At 44.8% G+C, this 21,232-nt stretch overlaps 1 protein-coding gene across 5 annotated transcripts in view; it reads right to left on the reverse strand.

The window, feature by feature from the left end:
• The window catches only part of rad51b (RAD51 paralog B), a 520,835-nt gene that overhangs the window by 498,503 nt on the left and 1,100 nt on the right, over positions 1-21,232 (reverse strand). For 2 of the 5 annotated variants that reach the window (XM_072569302.1, XM_072569305.1), the window contains exons 1-4: positions 16,702-17,017; positions 16,067-16,160; positions 9,563-9,676; positions 3,857-3,973 (exon numbers count right to left, since the gene is read on the reverse strand). In XM_072569302.1, coding sequence (XP_072425403.1) covers positions 3,857-3,973; positions 9,563-9,676; positions 16,067-16,160; positions 16,702-16,835 — 459 coding nt within the window. In that variant the 5' untranslated portion in view covers positions 16,836-17,017. Of the gene's footprint in view, positions 1-3,856; positions 3,974-9,562; positions 9,677-16,066; positions 16,161-16,701; positions 17,018-21,232 lie in introns of those variants that run through there. The other 3 variants (XM_072569304.1, XM_072569303.1, XM_072569301.1) reach the window with 2 other exon arrangements.

The following is a 21,232-nucleotide window of genomic DNA, read 5'->3' on the forward strand; positions in this document are numbered from 1 at the left end:
GCCCTGTACAATAACACACACCATACAGTTTAAACATGTTCCAAAAATTGATTCATACAGCTGGAGTCCAAAACCCAGTTAGACCAGGCTCTAGCACATCAGGCGTTCCGCAACTCGCACACCATTCCACCTGAGTAGAATGACTTCAGACCTCAGCAGTTACAAAAACATGCCATTTATGGTCCAGATCACACTGGTCCCATGTATGATTTCCCAGTCTGTTCAACTCAAGATACTATACCAGACCTTAAATGTGTCTTTGAAGAAGAAATAAATTGATTATAGTTGCCACATAGACTCCCCTACAACGGACATGCAGGGATATCAGTGAGCAGCACAACAGAAACATATCATAGCTCAAGTTGCATGCTTCAGGAAGAGGAACAGAGAAGGTTGTGTGCCACAAATATTGGGACCACCAGAAGGGGCAGGCTATTATTTAGCATGCTTAAAAAGAAAAGCATGACTTGACTATCCAGAACCTCAAGCCTATTCTACTATTCAATAAAATTACTGAAGTTCTACCTTAACTCCATCTTCCTGGACTATTGCCATCTCCCTCACCATGCAAAGAAATTATCAATCTGCGTCAAATATGCTTAACAACTAAACATCCACAACTTTGATGAAAATTCCAAAGATTTACAACATTTGAGTGGGGACATTGCTCCTCACCTCAGTTCGAATTTGGATTCCTTATTCTGAGTCTATGATTCCCGAGTTCTGGACATCTCAGCAAAGGGAAACGTCCTCACGGTATCTGCTGTCACGCCCCTCACAAAAAGGCCACCTCTCAATCTTCGAAACTTTACTGAATAAAAGCCATGTCTCCGGTATACTCATTACTTTTAGGTGGTTGCAGGTGCAGCCAACAAGACAGTCCACAATTATAAATGACCATCACAATTCAAAAATAATGCAGGTTTTGCAGGAGACCTGATACCCTGATTTCAATACTGACTTAAGTAACTTTGTTGTCTCAATGTACAATTTTCAAGTTGTCAGCAATTCTCGAGCTGAAAACGGAAAGTGACTTTTATTTGCAGCTGAGATCTGGAGTGCTGAGCTCAGCGTTAAACACAGTATTTCTATCCAGTCCAGCCATCTTGTATCACGTTAAAGTTTCTGAAGTTAACAAGAATCCAGAGAAAATACATTCCTCTCAGGGTGAAAGGAAAGGCTGTTAAAATATCAGGAATGCTGGATGACTAAAGAAATTGAGGGTTTGGTTAAGAAAAAGGAAGCATATGTAAAGGATAAACAGGATAGATCGAACAATTCCTTAGAAGAGTATAAAGGAAGTAGGAGTATACATACGAGGGAAATCTGGAGGGCAAAAAGAGACATGAGATAGCTTTGGCAAATAGAATTAAGGAGAATCCAAAGGATTTTTACAAATACATAAAGGACAAAAGGATAACAAGGGAGAGAAAAGGGCCCCTCAAAAATCAGCAAGGTGGCCTTTGTGTGGAGCTACAGAAAATGGGGGAGATACTAAATGAGTATTTTGCATCAGTATTTACTGTGGAAAAGGATATGGAAGATATAGACTGTAGGGAAATAGGTGGCGACATCTTGAAAAATGTCCAGATCACAGAGGAGCAAGCGCTGGATTTCTTGAAATGGTTAAAGGTGGATAAATCCCCAGGACCTGATCAGGTGTACCCTAGAACTCTATGGGAAGCTAGAGAAGTGATTGCTGGGCCTCTTGCAGAAATATTTGTATCATCAATAGTCACAGGAGAGATGCCGGAAGACTGGAAGTTGGCAAACGTGGTGCCACTGTTTAAGAAGGGTGGTAAGCACAAGCCAAAGAACTATAGACCAATGAACCTGAACTCGGTGGTGGGCAAGTTGTTGGAAGGAATCCTAAGGGACAGAATGTACATGTATTTGAAAGGCAAGGACTGATTAGGGATAGTCAACATGGTTTTGTGCGTGGGAAATCATGTCTCACAAACTTGATTGAGTTTTTTGAAGAAGTAACAAAGAGGATTGATGAGGGCAGAGCAGTAGATGTGATCTATATGGATTTCAGTTAGGCATTCGACAAGGTTCCCCATGGGAGACTGATTAGCAAGGTTAGATCTCACGGAATACAGGGAGAACTAGCCATTTGGATACAGAACTGGCTCAAAGGCAGAAGACAGAGGGTGGTGGTGGAGGGTTGTTTTTCAGACTGGAGGCCTGTGACCAATGGAGTTCCACAAGGATCTGTGCTGGGTCCTCTACTTTTTGTCATTTACATAAATGATTTGGATGAGGGCATAAAAGTGGTACAATTAGTAAGTTTGCAGATGACACCAAAATTGGAGGTGTAGTGGACAGCGAAGAGGGTTACCTCAGATTACAACAGGATCTGGACCAGTTGGGGCAGTGGGCTGAGAAGTGGCAGATAGAGTTTAATTCAGATAAATGCGAGGTGCTGCATTTTGTGAAAGCAAATCTTATTAGGACTTATACACTTAATGGTAAGGTCCTGGGAGTGTTGCTGAACGAAGAGACCTTGGAGTGCAGGTTCATAGCTCCTTGAAAGTGGCATCGCAGGTAGATAGGATAGTGAAGAAGGCATTTGGTATGTTTTCCTTTATTGGAGTTGGGAGGTCATGTTGCAGCTGTACAGGACATTGTTAGGCCACTTTTGGAATATAGCGTGCAATTCTGGTCTCCTTCCTATCAGAAAGATATTGTGAAACTTGAAAGGGTTCAGAAAAGATTTACAAGGATGTTGCCAGGGTTGGAGGATTTGAGCTATAAGGAGAGGCTGAACAGGCTGGGGCTGTCTTCCCTGGAGCGTCGGAGGCTGAGGGGTGACCTTGTAGAGGTTTACAAAATTATGAGGGGCATGGATAGGATAAATAGACAAAGTCTTTTCCCTGGGGTCGGGGAGTCCAGAACTAGAGGGCATAGGTTTAGGGTGAGAGGGGAAAGATATAAAAAAGACCTAAAGGGCAACTTTTTCACACAGAGCGTGGTACGTGTACGGAATGAGATGCCAGAGGAAGTGGTGGAGGCTGGTACAATTGCAACATTTAAGAGGCATTTGGATGGGTATATGAATAGGAAGGGTTTGGAGGGATATGGGCCAAGTGCTGGCAGGTGGGACTAGATTGGGTTGGGATATCTGGTCGACATGGACGGGTTGGACTGCAGGGTCTGTTTCCATGCTGTACATCTCTATGACTCTAAGTTGTCTTGAATACACAGTCACTTCCCCGTAGCTACGAAGCAGCTGCAGAGACTGACAAATTAATAGAGGAAAAACCAAGATAAAATACAACACAATTCCTCTAACCAGCCGCAAATTTCTTTGAAGTTAGTGCATCAGTAGTTCCCACCTCCGATCTACTGGTATATGTGACTCACTCCTGTCGCACTCCAATTTCAATTTTAACTTCATAAATATGGGAAATTTGTTTCAATACAGGGACTGAGACTTGCCCCAGTCTTTCAAACTCAGCAATTCCTGGTTAAAGGATAACAAGGATTAGTGTCCCCATTGCTGATTGGATCAACATAGCTGTTCGCGTCAGCAAGGTGGATGAAAAATGGCAAACTACAAAAAAAAAATCAAACAACTTGACAACAGATCATCTTATTTTGAATTACAGTTCCTGAACAAACTTCCAGCATTGGACCATGAATGAATATGGAGGTTCACCAGAGCAATTACTGTTTGAGAGAGATTCAGTCAATACTGGGTGGGATATGCAAGCATGCAGGCTTGAAATCAAAGCCCAACCCAATTCAGTCTTGACCTGATGTTCATATTGTGCTGTAAAATATGTTCGTGTTCAGATGAGCATTTCAATAATGGACAAGATTTGTGTGAAATGAGAGAATTCTTGAACAATACCTCAGTCAGGGTTCCACAGGCTAGTCCACCGTGAAGGACCTCGTCAAGTTTGGTCAGAGAGGTGGGGAAGAAAGCAATGGATGGTTTTGAACATCTTTCCGCTTTCATTTCAAGAGCCTGACAAGAACACAAACAAATATTTACAAAGTGCACCTCACCAGTAACTTTGTAGTATTACCTGTCAACAAGTTAAACAATCAGAATTCGAGAACCCTAACGGTCCTCCTGTTAGCCACTAACCAAAGCTTGAGCAGACTGTGGATCACATGATTCTGTGGATGCTGGTACACCTGACCGAAGGACCCCAGCTCAATTCTGCCCTCTTACACTTACCAGATTTTTATCCACCCCACTGTAGATGGCCAAGTCCATCTTGACCTGATGTACATATTGTGCTGTAAAATATGTTCTAGGTTTTACTGGCTGGGAGAGGACTCTGATGAGCCCAGAGAGCACGGATTCGGCTTCGCAGTAAAGAATAGCCTGATGAACGCCAGGCAGCAATGGCTCAGAGTGACTCATGACTCTTCGCCTCAATACCTCTAACAAGCCCAGTCACCCTTGTCAGCGTGTATGCCCCGATACTGTCCTCCACGCCAGACACACAATGAGTTCTACAACAAACTTGCACCTCTCATTGGCAGCATCCCTAGGAAGGAGCAACTTGTTCTGCTGGGCAACTTCAACCCCAGAGCGGGAGCAGACCACGACTCATGACCCTCCAGCCTTGGGCATTTTGGTGTGTGCAAAATGAATGAGAACAGACAGCGACTGCTCGAGCTGTGCACTCACCATGATTTATGCATCACCAACTCCTAATTCCAGACAAAGCCTCAGCACAAGGTTTCCTGGAGACACCCGCACTCAAAGCTTTGGCACCAACTCGATCTGATCCTATTTAGGTGCGCAGCTATCAGACATGTTCTCCACGCACACTCTCACCATAGTGTGGACTGTGACACAGATCACCCCTTAGTGTGTTGCAAGATTAGGCTGCAACCTAAGAGATTCCATCGTACTAAGCAACAAATGAACCCTTGCATCAATGTCAGCAAGATTTCCCAGCCAGACCTTAAAGCAACAGATCACAAAGGCTTTCGAGAGAGAACTCAGCACCTTGCAACACAAACACTCCTCCACACAGAAGTGGGAAACCTTGCAGGATACCATGCACCACACATCCCTGACTATCTTTGGGAAGAAGACCTGCAAGACACACAACTGGTTTGAAGCTAAAGCAACAAGATGACCCCTGTCATTGAAGCCAAGCATGTCGCCCTAGCTGAGTACAAGCGGTCAGCTAGCGGGAAGAACCTGCAGATTCTCAGGGCTGCCAGCAGACTGCCAGGCATTGTGCTAACAAGTACTGGACACAGTTAAATGAGGTAATTCAGATGGCTGCTATAACGGGGAACATTTGAGGAATATACAAAAGCGTCAAGAAGGCACTATGACCAGCTCAGAAGAAGACAGCCACCCCCTCAAATCCTCTACTGGGGATGTAATCACAGAGAAAGGCCAGCAGATGGAGAGGTGGGTTGAATACTACCTAACTACTGACTCATCCTGCAAGTTTACCTTGAGAGAATCCTAGACTAGAACTCCCAAGTCTCTTTGCACTTCCCATTTAGAAATTAGTCCATGCCTCTATTCTTCCTCACACTTTCCCACATTATACTCCATCTGCCACTCCTTCGTCCTCTGTCCTAACCTGTCCAAATCCATCTGCAGCCACCCCGCCTCCTCAATGCGACCTGCCCTTCTATCTATCTTTGTACCATCTGAAAACTTAGCCAGAATGCCCTCAGTTCCTTCATCTAGATCATTAAGGTATAAATTGAAAAGTTGCGATCCCAATGCTCAGACTTGCCGAACGCCACTTGTCATTGGCTGCCATCCTGAGAAAGACCCTTTCATCGTCACTTTCTGCTTTCTGCCAGACAGCCAATATCTACCATGAGGACATCCTGCAGAGATGCCCTGGAAATGACATGACTGACTTTCAGCAATCATGATCCTTTACATTAGGTACAACTTCAACCAGCACAGAGTTTTTAATTATTCCCACTGATTTCAGTTTTGCTGGGGTTCCTTCATGCCACACTTGGCCTTAATGTCAAGGGCAGTCACTCGCACCTGATCTCTAGAATTTAGCTCTTTTGTCTATGTCTGAACCAATGCTGTACTGAGGTTAGGAGCTGAGTGGCCCAAGCTAGGCATCAGTGAGCAGTTTATTACTAAGCAAGTGCTGTCCTATAGCAAGCTGGCATCACTTTACTGATTATCAAGACCGTTGAGATGGAAATTAGCCTGGCTAAATTTGCCTTCTGTTTGTCAGACATGCTTGGACAATTTTCCAATTTGTCAGGTAGATGCTAGTGTTGCAGCTGTACTGGAACAGCTTGGCTAAGGGCACAGGTAGTTCTGTATATAAGTCTTCAGTACCACTGCTGCAGTGTTGTCAGAACCCATGGGCTTTGCACCATCCAGTGCCTCCAGCCATTTTTTGATGTCATGTGGAGTGAATCCAATTGGCTGGAGACTGGCATCTGTGATGCTTGGGTCCTCTAGATGGATCAACCACTCAGCACTTCTGGCTGAAGATTGGTCCAACTGCCTAAGTCTTACGCTTACACTGATCTGCCAGGCTCAACCATTATTGGGGACGACGGTATTTGTGGAGCCTCCCTCTCCAGTGAGGTTTTTCTTAAAATTGTCCATCACCATTCACGACCAGATTTGGAAGGACTGCAGAGGTCTGATCTATTGATAGAAGAATCACATAGCTCTGTCAAACAGTTGCTGCTTCTGGAGTTTGGCACACAAGAGCTCTGTTTGCAGCTTCACTAGACTGAGACCTCATTTTTATGTATACCTCATGTTGCCTTTGGCACACCATCCTGCACTCTTCATTGAACTGTGACTGATCCATTTGCTTGGTGGTAATATGGAGTGGAGATATGCTGAGCAATGAGGTTGTAGACTGCGTTGGAGTACAATTCTGCTGCTGCTGATGGTCCTCAGCATCTCATGGATGTCTAGTCTTGAGCTGCTAGATCTGTTCAAAAATTTTATTTTATTTTGCATGATTCTACTGCCATGAAACATGATGGAAGGTAATCGCAATGTAATGACAGGTTTTGTCTCCAAAACATTTGTGTAGTGGTCACTGTCATAGGCAGGTGCATTTGGGGCAGGCATAATACAGTTGATGAGACTGGGTATGTTTTTCCTTCATGACCACCTGCAGTCCTAGTCTAGCAGCCACGTCCTTTAGGAAAAGTGAAAAACTGTCAGTGTCAAGTGCTCAGCCATGCAGCTTCCATCAGAGTTCAGGAATAGGAACCCTGGCTCGCCTGTGTGTGTGTTAACCCAGCGGCACTTAAACCACTTGTTATGTGACTAACTCTGGACAGGATTGGTTCATTTAGATGGCCAGATACCAAACCCAAGCTTTCTGAACTTTAATACAAAAGGAGTATATAGATAATCTTTCAAATTAATCCTAAACCCAAACTCAATTTCAACTCTATTCATAATTTAGCTCAGTTCGGTGCCAGGAACAAAACTGTAAGTTGCAGCACAACTGAAGCAGAGATTTCCTCTCACTAACAGGGAAATATCCTTCAGAATGTGTTACAACTAAGCTGCAGTTAGCAAAAGTGTCCTCTCGTCTCTGTGCAAGTCACAGTATAGAAAGCCACCCTGATTTATCCACATTTCAATAAGATCCATTTGGCTGAGATATTTTCTCCTTGATGCTTTATCACTTCAGGGTTAATATCAGACTATTAGATATCTGGGATAGCTCTCATGCAACTGGACAAAGTTTGTAACATCACCCAATTTCAGTAGTCTCATTTCATTTGCTGATGAAACCTGTCTTCATGTCTTTACTTCTAGACTTGACTATCCATCCCTACACATGTTTTGCCCATCTCCCACACTATGTTGTCCATAAACTTGACGATATTCAAAGTTAAACTACCAGTGTCATGACTCTCAGCAAGCCCCATTCACTTATAAACTGTGTTCAATGAACGGCATTGTCTTGATTTTCAAACTTTAGGTTTCTTGTCAAACTTTTCCCTGGCCTTATCCCATCCCATCTCTGTAACCTCAGGGTGCACAGACATCAGAGAAGTTCACGCTCCTCTACATTCAGTGTTTCTGCAACTTTAATCGCTGCTCCACTGTGACTCAGCCCAAGCTCTGGGATATCCTCACTATGAGCTGACCTCTCCACCTTGCTATCCTCACTTCAGAAAATCATTGACACCTGCCTGCCTGACCAAGCTTTGGGTTTTCTGACCGAATGCTATTGTGCGTGGTTCAGTGTCATATTTTGTGCTATAATGGTACTGCGAAGCACTTTGAGATATATCATGATATTAAAGACATTAATAAACACATACTGATGTTTGTGGCAATAGTGCTACCACCAACATTTATTAACCAGCAACCTGCTTACCCACGCTCCTTCTGCCAAGACCACCCACCTCCAGGCCTCAATACCTCAAGACATAAAAGCCAAATTCCAAAGCTAAGGTCATAGCAACATACCATTAAATGTTAACTCTCAAGATACTGGCAACAATGGCAAGGCTAATATCTATTTGCAGAATTTTAATACAGCAATGAAGAACGAGGGAATGGCAACTTATGTGCATGAGATAAGAACCCTAAGACAATCGTCAGCAGCACCCACAGGAGTAGGCAACAGGAGGACACCAAGACAGACAGTCAACATAACTGAAAGGAGCGAATGAGAAATGAAGCCCATGGCAGGCAGAAATAGAATCAGATTCCCTGCAACTAATTAGAATTGGTTCTGGCCCTACTACAGAAAAAGGAGCTAGATGTTTGATGAGTGTCTGGTAAAGGGTTAAAGTCTTTTAGATGCTTAAATTTTAACACAGGAAACAAATTGGTGTTAAAGTTAGTAAAATATATAAAAGGCAACATACATAAGACACCAATATAATTAAAACTCATTAAGGATGGCAGTGCAGGTGATGCATCAAGGATGCATTATGTAGAAGAACTCCTGAATACCATTGTTAAGCAGGGTAAACACCTCTGCAGTAAATTTCTGATAGTTGAGCAGCTTTGGTTCAGAGTTTTTGCACTGAAGGCTGAACTACGTGGAACAACTACAATTCTGTTGCATACTGAATGAGTCACAATAGGCACAAAGGCTCAAGGATATGGCATTGATTGAATGAAAACTGGGTTCTTGCACATGAATTCTATTCAGAAAAACTGGTGCAAAAGCCAGAATCACAAGTGACTTTAAGCTCTGAATTCCCATCTGGGAAGGGATGATGAAAGGAAGGCTTTAAAAAGACAGAATGTTTGTTTTTAAAAAGCAACAGTGATATTGGAAGAATGGGAGAAGTGGGATGTACCAAATTCAGGTTTCAGAGAATCCACTTATAAATCCTACAGTAGATTGAATGGCCTCCCTCTGTGCTGTACAGTTCTTTCTGTATGGAAAACTATGGATGTGTTCCTCCATCCGTGCCTTCGGGGATCAAACAAAGAACATATGTTTCACCCAAACACACACATCTCCAAAAACTGTGGAAAAACCCAGTCAGCACAGAAAGAAAAAAAAAGAGAGAAGAAAACCCCAACCAAGGAATAAATCACAAAATTAGAAGCTGATATCAAAAATCTTATGATTTAACAACAATCTTCACTTACGGTGACCATTTTAGGAGCACAAGCCTTACTGACAGTTTTTGCTAATGCAGAAACCTTCTGGATACTCTGACCCGTGAATCTCATCAGCTCCAGTGGAGAAAGGGATAGAAAGTCCTGTCAAAAAACCAAATACGCATTCTCAGGTCTAAGAGATGACAAAGTCCTTAACAAAACCTCATTTCTAAAGTAAACCATCTGAACACCAAACTTAAAGTATGTCAGAAGTCTATGGAAGATGGTCAAAGAGAAAGGCCCAAAATTTAGACAGAGATAGTGCAAGGCTCTTCTGAGGAAGGGTCACTTGGCCTGAAACATTAACTTTGATTTCTCTCACAGACCTGCTGAGCTTTTCCAGCGATTTCTGTTTTTGTTTCTGATTTACAGCATCTGCAGTTCTTTCGGTTTTTATATAGTGCTGATTGGTTTGGAATGAAGGAAGATTTACATTTATATGGCCTTTTCACAATCTCAGAACATCCCAAACCCTCTGCAGCTGCCAAAGTGTATTGAAGTATAGTCAAAACAGGCATTTCCAATAAATGTGCAACCCCGCAGTAACAAAAAGCCCCAAGCAGGCTTTACTGAGTTAGTCTTTTTAAATTACTGCATGTGCAGATAAATGATTTGAGAGGATAAAAGGGGAATCATACTTAAAAACGTTGGCACACATGCAAAAGAAAATTATAGCGAGTAGTGGCACTATTGTAATGTAGCAAACCGTGCAGAAAACATATTCACAGTGAGGTTCCACAAACAGAAATGTTATTATGGCCAAATAAGTTCCTTTTAAGTGAGGGTGGCTAAGAAATAAATCTTAGCAAAAATACATACTAGGGAAAATCTCTGTAGCTCTATTTCAAATAAAACTACAGGTTGTTTTATGTCTAAACAGAGAGGCAGTTTCAGCAATTGCACCCACAGGGTGAGGAGTGGCAGTCCAGATTATACACTCAAGTCACTGCAGTGAGACTTGCTGCCACAACCTTCTGCCAAGAGCCAATGAGCAAGAACTGAAATTCTGAGTGTAGCTATGTTGGAAAAAGCCTCAGTCACAGATGCTGACACTGAAAAAGCATCAATAGTCTGTCATTCAAATGTAGAGGAGAGAAAATGGAATATAGGCCTGAACAACATGACAGATGCAGGATGGAGTCAGGTGAAGAAGAATCTGTAAATTCGGATGACTGTGAAATTGACATATTGCAGTTTAGGTAACAGATTCTCAAGGGTTGTACTGATGGAGAAGCATACCGGATTTTCAACAGAATTGGCATCAGAGCGGTTTAGGTCTGGATTCTGCAGGCCTCCAGAACTGGTCCATGCAAAGTGTGGGCATAGATGGTAAGACTGGATTACTATGTAACAATCAACTCTGTTTGCACGCACCAACCCAGGTGGAGAAAGTGAACAGTGCAACACTGATGCAGACAATTCAATTTTGGTTTTGTTCCACAGGAACCAAATTTAGGAGCAGGAATAGGCCAAGTCCCGCTTCAAGCCTACTCCAGCATTCAATAAGATCACAGCTGATCTGGTGGTGCTCTCAGGCCCACTTGCCCGAGTGCAGCCCGCAACCCTTGGTTCCTTTGTCTGCGAAAAGCCTATCGAAACTCAGCCTTGAATAACTACAAAGACTCGTCCTCCATTATCTTCTCAGGAAGAGAACTTCCATCATAATGATTCTCAAATAAAACATTTCCTCCCCATCTCTGTCTTAAAAGGAAAACCTCTTATTCTTAAATTGTGACCCTTAGATCCACTCTTCCCCCATGAGGGAATTTTTTTTCCCAGTATCCATCCTATCCATTTCTCTCCAGGGAGTGTAGGAATAGGAGGATAGAGCAGTTGAATGAGTGGTTGAGGAGATGATCCAGGGTCCAGGGATTCAGTGGGATCTCTTCTGTGGCAGAAGTGATCTGTACAGGTGGGACAGTTCAAGCCTTAACTGGAGGGGGTGAATTACTGGTGCTACTCAGCTTTAAGATAGTATAGAGGAGGGGGAATCCCAAATAATACTGAGAAAAGAGAGAAGGTTGAAAATGGTTCAGAAGTTAAAGGGAGCAAGTTAAATAGTCAAGACAGGCAAGAGCACAGCAGAGAATGAGTTAAGACGGAAGAATTAAATTGCAAGAGGCCAGTTAGGTAAAGCAGATGAACTCAGGGCATATAGGAGAACATAGGACTGGGATATCACAGCTATTGCAGAAACATTGCCAAGGGAGGGACAGGACTGGCAGCTCGATGTTCCAGGATATAGATGCTACAAGAAGGATAGAAAGGGAGGCAAAGCAGGAGGGAGAATGGCATTTTTGATGAGGGAAATCATGAGTGCTGTGCCTAGAGAAGATATTCATGGGAAATGGTCCAATGAAGCATGGGTGGGACTGAGAAATAAGAAGGGGTTGATCACCTTGATGGGGTTATACTATAAACCCCCCAATAGTCAGTGGAAAACTGAGGAGTAAAATATGTAGGGGGATCTCATATCCGTAGAATAATGTAGTTGTACTGGTAGGGGATTTTAACTTTCCAAACATGGACTGGAACTGCCCTAGTGTTAAGGACTTGGATGGGAAGGAACTTGTTAAAAGTGTTCAAGAAAATTTACATATCGATATGTAATGTACTACCAGAGCAAAACTCGACCTCCTCTTGGAAAATAAGGAAGGGCAAGTGACTGAGGTATTACTGGGGGAGCACTTTGAGATCAGTGTTCATAATTCTATTAATTATAAAACAGTTGGAAAATAGGATAGACCTTGCATAAAACTTAAAGTTCCAAACTGAAATAAGGTCAATTTTGATGGTGTTAGTCAGGAACTTTCAAAAGTTGATTGGAGTAGGCTATTTGCAGAAAAAGGGACAACTGGAAAATGGTAGGTTTTCAAAAATGTAATGAGAGTTCAGAGACGGTACATTCCTATTAGAGTGAAGGGCAAGGCTATTAGGTGTGGGGAACACTGGATGACTCGAGATATTGAGGCTCTAGTCAAATAAAAAGGAGGCAGCTGTCAGGTATAGGTAGTTAGGATTAATTAAATCCCTTAAGGAGTGTATGGAAAGTCGGAACATACTTAAGAGGGAAATCATTCGGGTAAAAAGGGAATATGAAATAATCTTAGCAGATAAGGTTAAGAAGAATCCAAAGAGATTCTGCAAGTATATTAAGGTCAAAAAAGCAACTCGGGAAAGAAAAGGCCCTCAGAGATCAACGATGTGTCATGTGTGGAACCACAGGAGATAGGTGAGATACTAAACCAATATTTGGCCTTGGTATTTACAGTGGAGAAAGACACGGAAGCTAGTGAACTTGAGGAAATATAGTGAGGTCTTAAAAACAGACCCACATTACAGAAGAGGTGACAATAGGTAAGTCCCCAAGAGTATCCCAGGACATTGTGGAAGCAAAGGAACAAATTGCAGGCCCGGTAGCAGAAATATCTGTATCATCCACAGCCATGGGTGAAGTGCCGGAAGACTGGAGGGTAGCTAACGTTGTGCTTTGATTTAGGAAAGGCTACAAGGAAAGACTGGGAACAACCAACCAGTGAGTGTGACGTCAGTAATGGGTAAGTTATTGGAGGGGATTCTGAGAGACAGGATCTGAATACATTTGGCGAGGCAAAGGACTGATTAGAGATAGTCAACATGACTTTGTACATGGGAAATAGTGTTTCTCAAATTTGATTGAGCTTTTTGAGGATGTGACCAAGAAGATAGATAAGAACAGAGCATTAGACGTAGTCTATATGGTCCTTAGCAACCTTTCGAAAAGGTTCCCATGGTAGACTGGTTAGTAAAGTTAGATCACAAGGAGATCCAGCCAATTGGACACAAAATTGATGATAAAGAGTTGCTGTCTAGACTGGAAGCCAGTAATATTCCACAGGGATCAGTGCTGGGTCCAAGGTTTTCACTATTTATACATATGATTTGATTAAGAACATAGGAAGCATGGTTAGTAAGTTTGTGGAAGACACCAGAGTTGGTGGTATAGTGAACAGTGAAGAATGTAATCTACCAGTGCAATGGGATCTTGATCAGCTGTACCAACAGGCCAAGGAATGGCAGATGGAGTTTAATTTAGATAAATGCAAGGTGTTGCATTTTGGTAAGACAAACCAGGATAGGTCTTACACAGTTAATGGTCAGGCCCTGGGGAGTGTTGTCAAACAGGGAGACTAGAGATTAGGAAAATAGTTCCTTGAAAGTGATGGTGGTCAGAGTGGTGAAGAAGACATTTGACATGCTTGCCTTCATTGGTCAAAGCATTGAGTATAGGAGGCGAGGTATCATGTTAATAGACAATAGGTGCAAGAGTAGGCCATTCTGCCCTTCAAGACTGCACTACCATTCAATATGATCATGGCTGATCATCCTTAATCAGTATCATGTTCCTACCTTATCTCCATAACCCTTGATTCCACTATACTTGGGAGCTCTATCCAACTCTTTCTTAAATGAATCCAGAGACTGGGCCTCCAATGCCTTCTGGGGCAGAGCATTCCACACAACCACCACTCTCTGGGTGAAGAAGTTTCTCCCTATCTCTGTCCTAAATGGTCTACCCCGTATTTTTAAGCTGCATCCTCTAGTTCGGCACTCACCCATCAACGGAAACATGTCTCCTGCCTCCAGAGGGTCCAATTCTTTAATAATCTTATATGTCTCAATCAGATCCCCTCTCAGTCTTCTAAACTCAAGGGTATACAAGCCCAGTCGCTCCAGTCTTTCAGCATAAGGTAGTCCCGCCATTCCAGGAATTGACCTCGTGAATCTACGCTGCACTCCCTCAATAGCCAGAATGTCTTTCCTCAAATTTGGAGACCAGAACTGCACACAATACTCCAGGTGTGGTCTCACCAGAGCCCTGTACAGGTGCAGAAGAACCTCTTTGCTTCTATACTCAATCCCTCTTGTTATGAAGGCCAGCATGCTATTAGCCTTCTTCACTACCTGCTGTATCTGCATGCTTACCTTCATTGACTGATGTACAAGAACACCCAGATCTCTTTGTACTGCCCCTTTACCTAAACTGATTCCATTTAGGTAGTAATCTGCCTTCCTGTCCTTACCACCAAAGTGGATAACCATATATTTATCTACATTAAACTGCATTTGCCATGCATCTGACCACTCACCTAACCTGTCCAGGTCACCCTGTAATCTCCTAACATCCTCCTCACATTTCACCCTGCCACCCAGCTTAGTATCATCAGCAAATTCGCTAATTTTATTACTAATACCATCTTCTATATCATTAATATATATTGTAAAAAGCTGCGGTCCCAGCACTGATCCTTGTGGTACCCCACTGGTAAATTGCCTGCCATTCCGAAATGGAGCCGTTTATCACTACTCTTTCTTTCCTGTCAGCCAACCAACTTTCAATCCAAGTTAGTACTGGCCTTAAGTGAGGATACTTCTGGAGTACTGCATACAGTTCTGGTCGCCCCGCTTTAGGAAAGATATTAATTGAAAAGGGTGCAGTAAAGATATATGAGCATGCTACCAGGACTGGAGGGTTTGAGTTATAAGGAGAGGCTGGATAGGCTGGGACTTTTTCTCTGGAGCACAGGAGGTCGAGGGGTGACCTTACACAGGTTTATAAAATTATGAGGAAAAAAGATAAGATGAACAACAAAGGTCTTTTCCCTACGGTAGGCGAATTCAAAACTAGAGGGCATAGTTTTAAGGTGAGAGAGGAAAGATTTAAAAGGGACCTGAGGGATAAAAGAGGGAGATGCATATATGGCATAAACAGCCAGCAGTAGTAGTAGATGAAGATACAGTTACAACATTTAAAATACATTTGGATAGGAAAATGAATAGGAAAGGTTTAGAGGGATATGGGCCAAATGCAGGCAAATGGAACTAGTTTAGTTTGGAAGCTGGATGGAAGGGTCTGTTATGACTCTCAAGAATTTATATGTTTCAATGAGATCAACTCTTATTCTTCGAGACACCAACAGATAAAGACCTAATCTGTTCAACTGTCTTCATAAACCCTTTAATCCAGGATTGAGGCAAGCAAACCTTTTCTGAAACGCTTCTAAACCTAATATATCTTTTTACAACTCAGGTCCCAGTGTTCATTCAAATGTCTGGTCAGGCACAACTGGCCTCAGCAACTGAATGCAGACGAAATATGCAGTCTGCCAGGTTTGCCGTTAGTGAGTTCCATTGGAAAAAAGGTGTCTGTTGAAAACAGGAACTAACTTCATAACATTATCTTCACACAACAAGAACGGCACATAACTGAAAGGATTCCTATCTGGAGGAGGCCCTCTTGGGTAATGTATCAGAGGACAGTTTTGTTGGATTGCCTTGAACAGAATGCGAAGGGAACTGGGAAAAGAAACCATTCATCAGAATGAACGATGCTAATGTTCTTCATTACTCTGTGGGGCCATCAGTTAAGTTGCTGAAACATACAACAGTTTGCTGTAATTATACCCAAGCTGATCGTAGCATCACCTTGGAATGGCCAGCCCACTGCCTTACCTGACAGTTTATAATCTGGTATTTGCTAAGCCTTTCACACAAATCTGAAGGCAGGCCTGTCCTCTTCAGCTTTTTGTTTGCCATGTTTTGCAATCTAGTTTAGGAAAACGAAACAATATTGAAATAGATTCAAAGTGATTGTACTATTACATCAATGAACAATACAAATTGCATTGATTGAGCACACACACACACACACACACACACACATTTCCCATAGCTTTCATAAGTTAGCCAGTCATGCCAACTGCCTTTGGATGCTTACAACCATGTTAAAAGCATTATAAGAATACAAGTCATTAAATGTTACATTTGATTATTTGTGCCCTCCCATAGACTGGAACAGTCACTAAATACAATATGCAACTGAGATTTGCTTCCTCATCACACACAGGTAAGGTGCAGAATTTATGGGCCAAACCTTGCAATTTCTCTGAGTTTGTGAAAACACAACATACTTTAGGTTCAATTCTAATTTATTCCAGGTAAAATTATGATAATGAATAAATCAGATGAGAGGACTGATAGGTTCAACATGAATAATGTTCCCAAAATTGTCATGGCGCAGCAAGAGGTCATATACAATTTATATGCCATTCCACCAAGCTTACACATCAGTTATAAAATACAAGTACCCTGGAGGGAAAAGCAGCAGAGATGGGAGGTAAGTGACTCCTACATCTCCCACTAACCCAGTGGTTGACACTAGACCCTGTCCATCTCCCTCCACTGGACTCACTGACTGACCCTGTTCACTGTGTTCCCCCATGCCCCACTTCCCCAGATCCAGCGACAGACTCTGCCATCCCTATGTCCCTCTCCCCCAGATGCAGTAATTGACAGGGCCCCTTTGTTCCTCTCCCCAACACCCAGTGGATATCCCGAGGCCACATCTCTACCCACAGACTACCAGTAACGTACGCAGGCCCATTTCAGTCCACTGTCCTTCTCCGTCAAACCCAGTACCTGACCAGTGTCTAACTCTGTATTCACCCCACTCCCCCAGACCCAGTGTCTAACTCTGTAAACACCCCACCCCACCCCCAGACCTGGTGTCTAACTCTGTGATCACCCCCCCAACCCAGTGTCTAACTCTGTATTCACCCCCCTCTCTCCCCCAGACCCAGTGTCTAATTCCGTATTCACCCCTTCTCCCCCAGACCCAGTGTCTAACTCTGTAACCACCCCCCCCCTCCCTTCTACCCCAGACCCAGTGTCTAACTCTGTAACCACCCCCTTTCTCCCCCAGACCCAGTATCTAACTCTGTAATCAAACCTCCCTTCTCCCCCAGACCCAGTGTCTAACTCTGTATTCACCCCCCCCTTTCTCCCCCAGACCCGGTGTCTAACTCTGTATTCACCCCCCCTTTCTCCCCCAGACCCGGTGTCTAACTCTGTATTCACCCCCCCCTTTCTCCCCCAGACCCAGTGTCTAACTCTGTATTCACCCCCCCTTTCTCCCCCAGACCCAGTGTCTAACTCTGTATTCACCCCCCTTTCTCCCCCAGACCCAGTGTCTAACTCTGTATTCACCCCCCTTTCTCCCCCAGACCCAGTGTCTAACTCTGTATTCACCCCCTGTCTCCCCCAGACCCAGTATCTAACTCTGTATTCACCCCCTTTCTCCCCCAGACCCGGTGTCTAACTCTGTATTCACCCCCCCAGACCCAGTATCTAACTCTGTATTCACCCCCCAGACCCAGTATCTAACTCTGTATTCACCCCCCAGACCCAGTATCTAACTCTGTATTCACCCCCCAGACCCAGTGTCTAACTCTGTATTCACCCCCCCAGACCCAGTATCTAACTCTGTATTCACCCCCCAGACCCAGTGTCTAACTCTGTAATCAAACCTCCCTTTCTCCCCCAGACCCAGTGTCTAACTCTGTATTCACCCCCCAGACCCAGTGTCTAACTCTGTATTCACCCCCCTTTCTCCCCCAGACCCAGTGTCTAACTCTGTATTCACCCCCCAGACCCAGTGTCTAACTCTGTATTCACCCCCAGACCTAGTGTCTAACTCTGTATTCACCCCCCAGACCCAGTGTCTAACTCTGTATTCACCCCCCAGACCCAGTGTCTAACTCTGTATTCACCCCCCAGACCCAGTGTCTAACTCTGTATTCACCCCCCTTTCTCCCCCAGACCCAGTGTCTAACTCTGTATTCACCCCCCTTTCTCCCCCAGACCCAGTGTCTAACTCTGTATTCACCCCCTGTCTCCCCCAGACCCAGTATCTAACTCTGTATTCACCCCCTTTCTCCCCCAGACCCGGTGTCTAACTCTGTATTCACCCCCCCAGACCCAGTATCTAACTCTGTATTCACCCCCCAGACCCAGTATCTAACTCTGTATTCACCCCCCAGACCCAGTATCTAACTCTGTATTCACCCCCCAGACCCAGTATCTAACTCTGTATTCACCCCCCAGACCCAGTGTCTAACTCTGTATTCACCCCCCCAGACCCAGTGTCTAACTCTGTAATCAAACCTCCCTTTCTCCCCCAGACCCAGTGTCTAACTCTGTATTCACCCCCCAGACCCAGTGTCTAACTCTGTAATCAAACCTCCCTTTCTCCCCCAGACCCAGTGTCTAACTCTGTATTCACCCCCCAGACCCAGTGTCTAACTCTGTATTCACCCCCCTTTCTCCCCCAGACCCAGTGTCTAACTCTGTATTCACCCCCCAGACCCAGTGTCTAACTCTGTATTCACCCCCCAGACCCAGTGTCTAACTCTGTATTCACCCCCCAGACCCAGTGTCTAACTCTGTATTCACCCCCCAGACCCAGTGTCTAACTCTGTATTCACCCCCCAGACCCAGTGTCTAACTCTGTATTCACCCCCCAGACCCAGTGTCTAACTCTGTATTCACCCCCCAGACCCAGTGTCTAACTCTGTATTCACCCCCCAGACCCAGTGTCTAACTCTGTATTCACCCCCCAGACCCAGTGTCTAACTCTGTATTCACCCCCCAGACCCAGTGTCTAACTCTGTATTCACCCCCCAGACCCAGTGTCTAACTCTGTATTCACCCCCCAGACCCAGTGTCTAACTCTGTATTCACCCCCCAGACCCAGTGTCTAACTCTGTATTCACCCCCCAGACCCAGTGTCTAACTCTGTATTCACCCCCCAGACCCAGTGTCTAACTCTGTATTCACCCCCCAGACCCAGTGTCTAACTCTGTATTCACCCCCCAGACCCAGTGTCTAACTCTGTATTCACCCCCCAGACCCAGTGTCTAACTCTGTATTCACCCCCCAGACCCAGTGTCTAACTCTGTATTCACCCCCCAGACCCAGTGTCTAACTCTGTATTCACCCCCCAGACCCAGTGTCTAACTCTGTATTCACCCCCCAGACCCAGTGTCTAACTCTGTATTCACCCCCCAGACCCAGTGTCTAACTCTGTATTCACCCCCCAGACCCAGTGTCTAACTCTGTATTCACCCCCCAGACCCAGTGTCTAACTCTGTATTCACCCCCCAGACCCAGTGTCTAACTCTGTATTCACCCCCCAGACCCAGTGTCTAACTCTGTATTCACCCCCCAGACCCAGTGTCTAACTCTGTATTCACCCCCCAGACCCAGTGTCTAACTCTGTATTCACCCCCCAGACCCAGTGTCTAACTCTGTATTCACCCCCCAGACCCAGTGTCTAACTCTGTATTCACCCCCCAGACCCAGTGTCTAACTCTGTATTCACCCCCCAGACCCAGTGTCTAACTCTGTATTCACCCCCCAGACCCAGTGTCTAACTCTGTATTCACCCCCCAGACCCAGTGTCTAACTCTGTATTCACCCCCCAGACCCAGTGTCTAACTCTGTATTCACCCCCCTTTCTCCCCCAGACCCAGTGTCTAACTCTGTATTCACCCCCCAGACCCAGTGTCTAACTCTGTATTCACCCCCAGACCTAGTGTCTAACTCTGTATTCACCCCCCAGACCCAGTGTCTAACTCTGTATTCACCCCCCAGACCCAGTGTCTAACTCTGTATTCACCCCCCAGACCCAGTGTCTAACTCTGTATTCACCCCCCAGACCCAGTGTCTAACTCTGTATTCACCCCCCAGACCCAGTGTCTAACTCTGTATTCACCCCCCAGACCCAGTGTCTAACTCTGTATTCACCCCCCAGACCCAGTGTCTAACTCTGTATTCACCCCCCAGACCCAGTGTCTAACTCTGTATTCACCCCCCAGACCCAGTGTCTAACTCTGTATTCACCCCCCAGACCCAGTGTCTAACTCTGTATTCACCCCCCAGACCCAGTGTCTAACTCTGTATTCACCCCCCAGACCCAGTGTCTAACTCTGTATTCACCCCCCAGACCCAGTGTCTAACTCTGTATTCACCCCCCAGACCCAGTGTCTAACTCTGTATTCACCCCCCAGACCCAGTGTCTAACTCTGTATTCACCCCCCAGACCCAGTGTCTAACTCTGTATTCACCCCCCAGACCCAGTGTCTAACTCTGTATTCACCCCCCAGACCCAGTGTCTAACTCTGTATTCACCCCCCAGACCCAGTGTCTAACTCTGTATTCACCCCCCAGACCCAGTGTCTAACTCTGTATTCACCCCCCAGACCCAGTGTCTAACTGTAATCAAACCTCCCTTCTCCCCCAGACCCAGTGTCTAACTCTGTATTCACCCCCCAGACCCAGTGTCTAACTCTGTATTCACCCCCCAGACCCAGTGTCTAACTCTGTATTCACCCCCCTTTCTCCCCCAGACCCAATGTCTAACTCTGTATTCACCCCCCAGACCCAGTGTCTAACTCTGTATTCACCCCCCCTTTCTCCCCCAGACCCAGTGTCTAACTCTGTATTCACCCCCCAGACCCAGTGTCTAACTCTGTATTCACCCCCCTTTCTCCCCCAGACCCAATGTCTAACTCTGTATTCACCCCCCAGACCCAGTGTCTAACTCTGTATTCACCCCCCCTTTCTCCCCCAGACCCAGTGTCTAACTCTGTATTCACCCCCAGACCCAGTGTCTAACTCTGTATTCACCCCTCAGACCCAGTGTCTAACTCTGTATTCACCCCCCCCTTTCTCCCCCAGACCCAGTGTCTAACTCGGTAATCAAACCTCCCTTTCTCCCCCAGACCCAGTGTCTAACTCTGTATTCACCCCCCAGACCCAGTGTCTAACTCTGTATTCACC

This window comes from Chiloscyllium punctatum, chromosome 4 (assembly GCF_047496795.1).
Source record: "Chiloscyllium punctatum isolate Juve2018m chromosome 4, sChiPun1.3, whole genome shotgun sequence".
In the NCBI taxonomy this organism is placed as follows: Eukaryota; Metazoa; Chordata; class Chondrichthyes; order Orectolobiformes; family Hemiscylliidae; genus Chiloscyllium; species Chiloscyllium punctatum.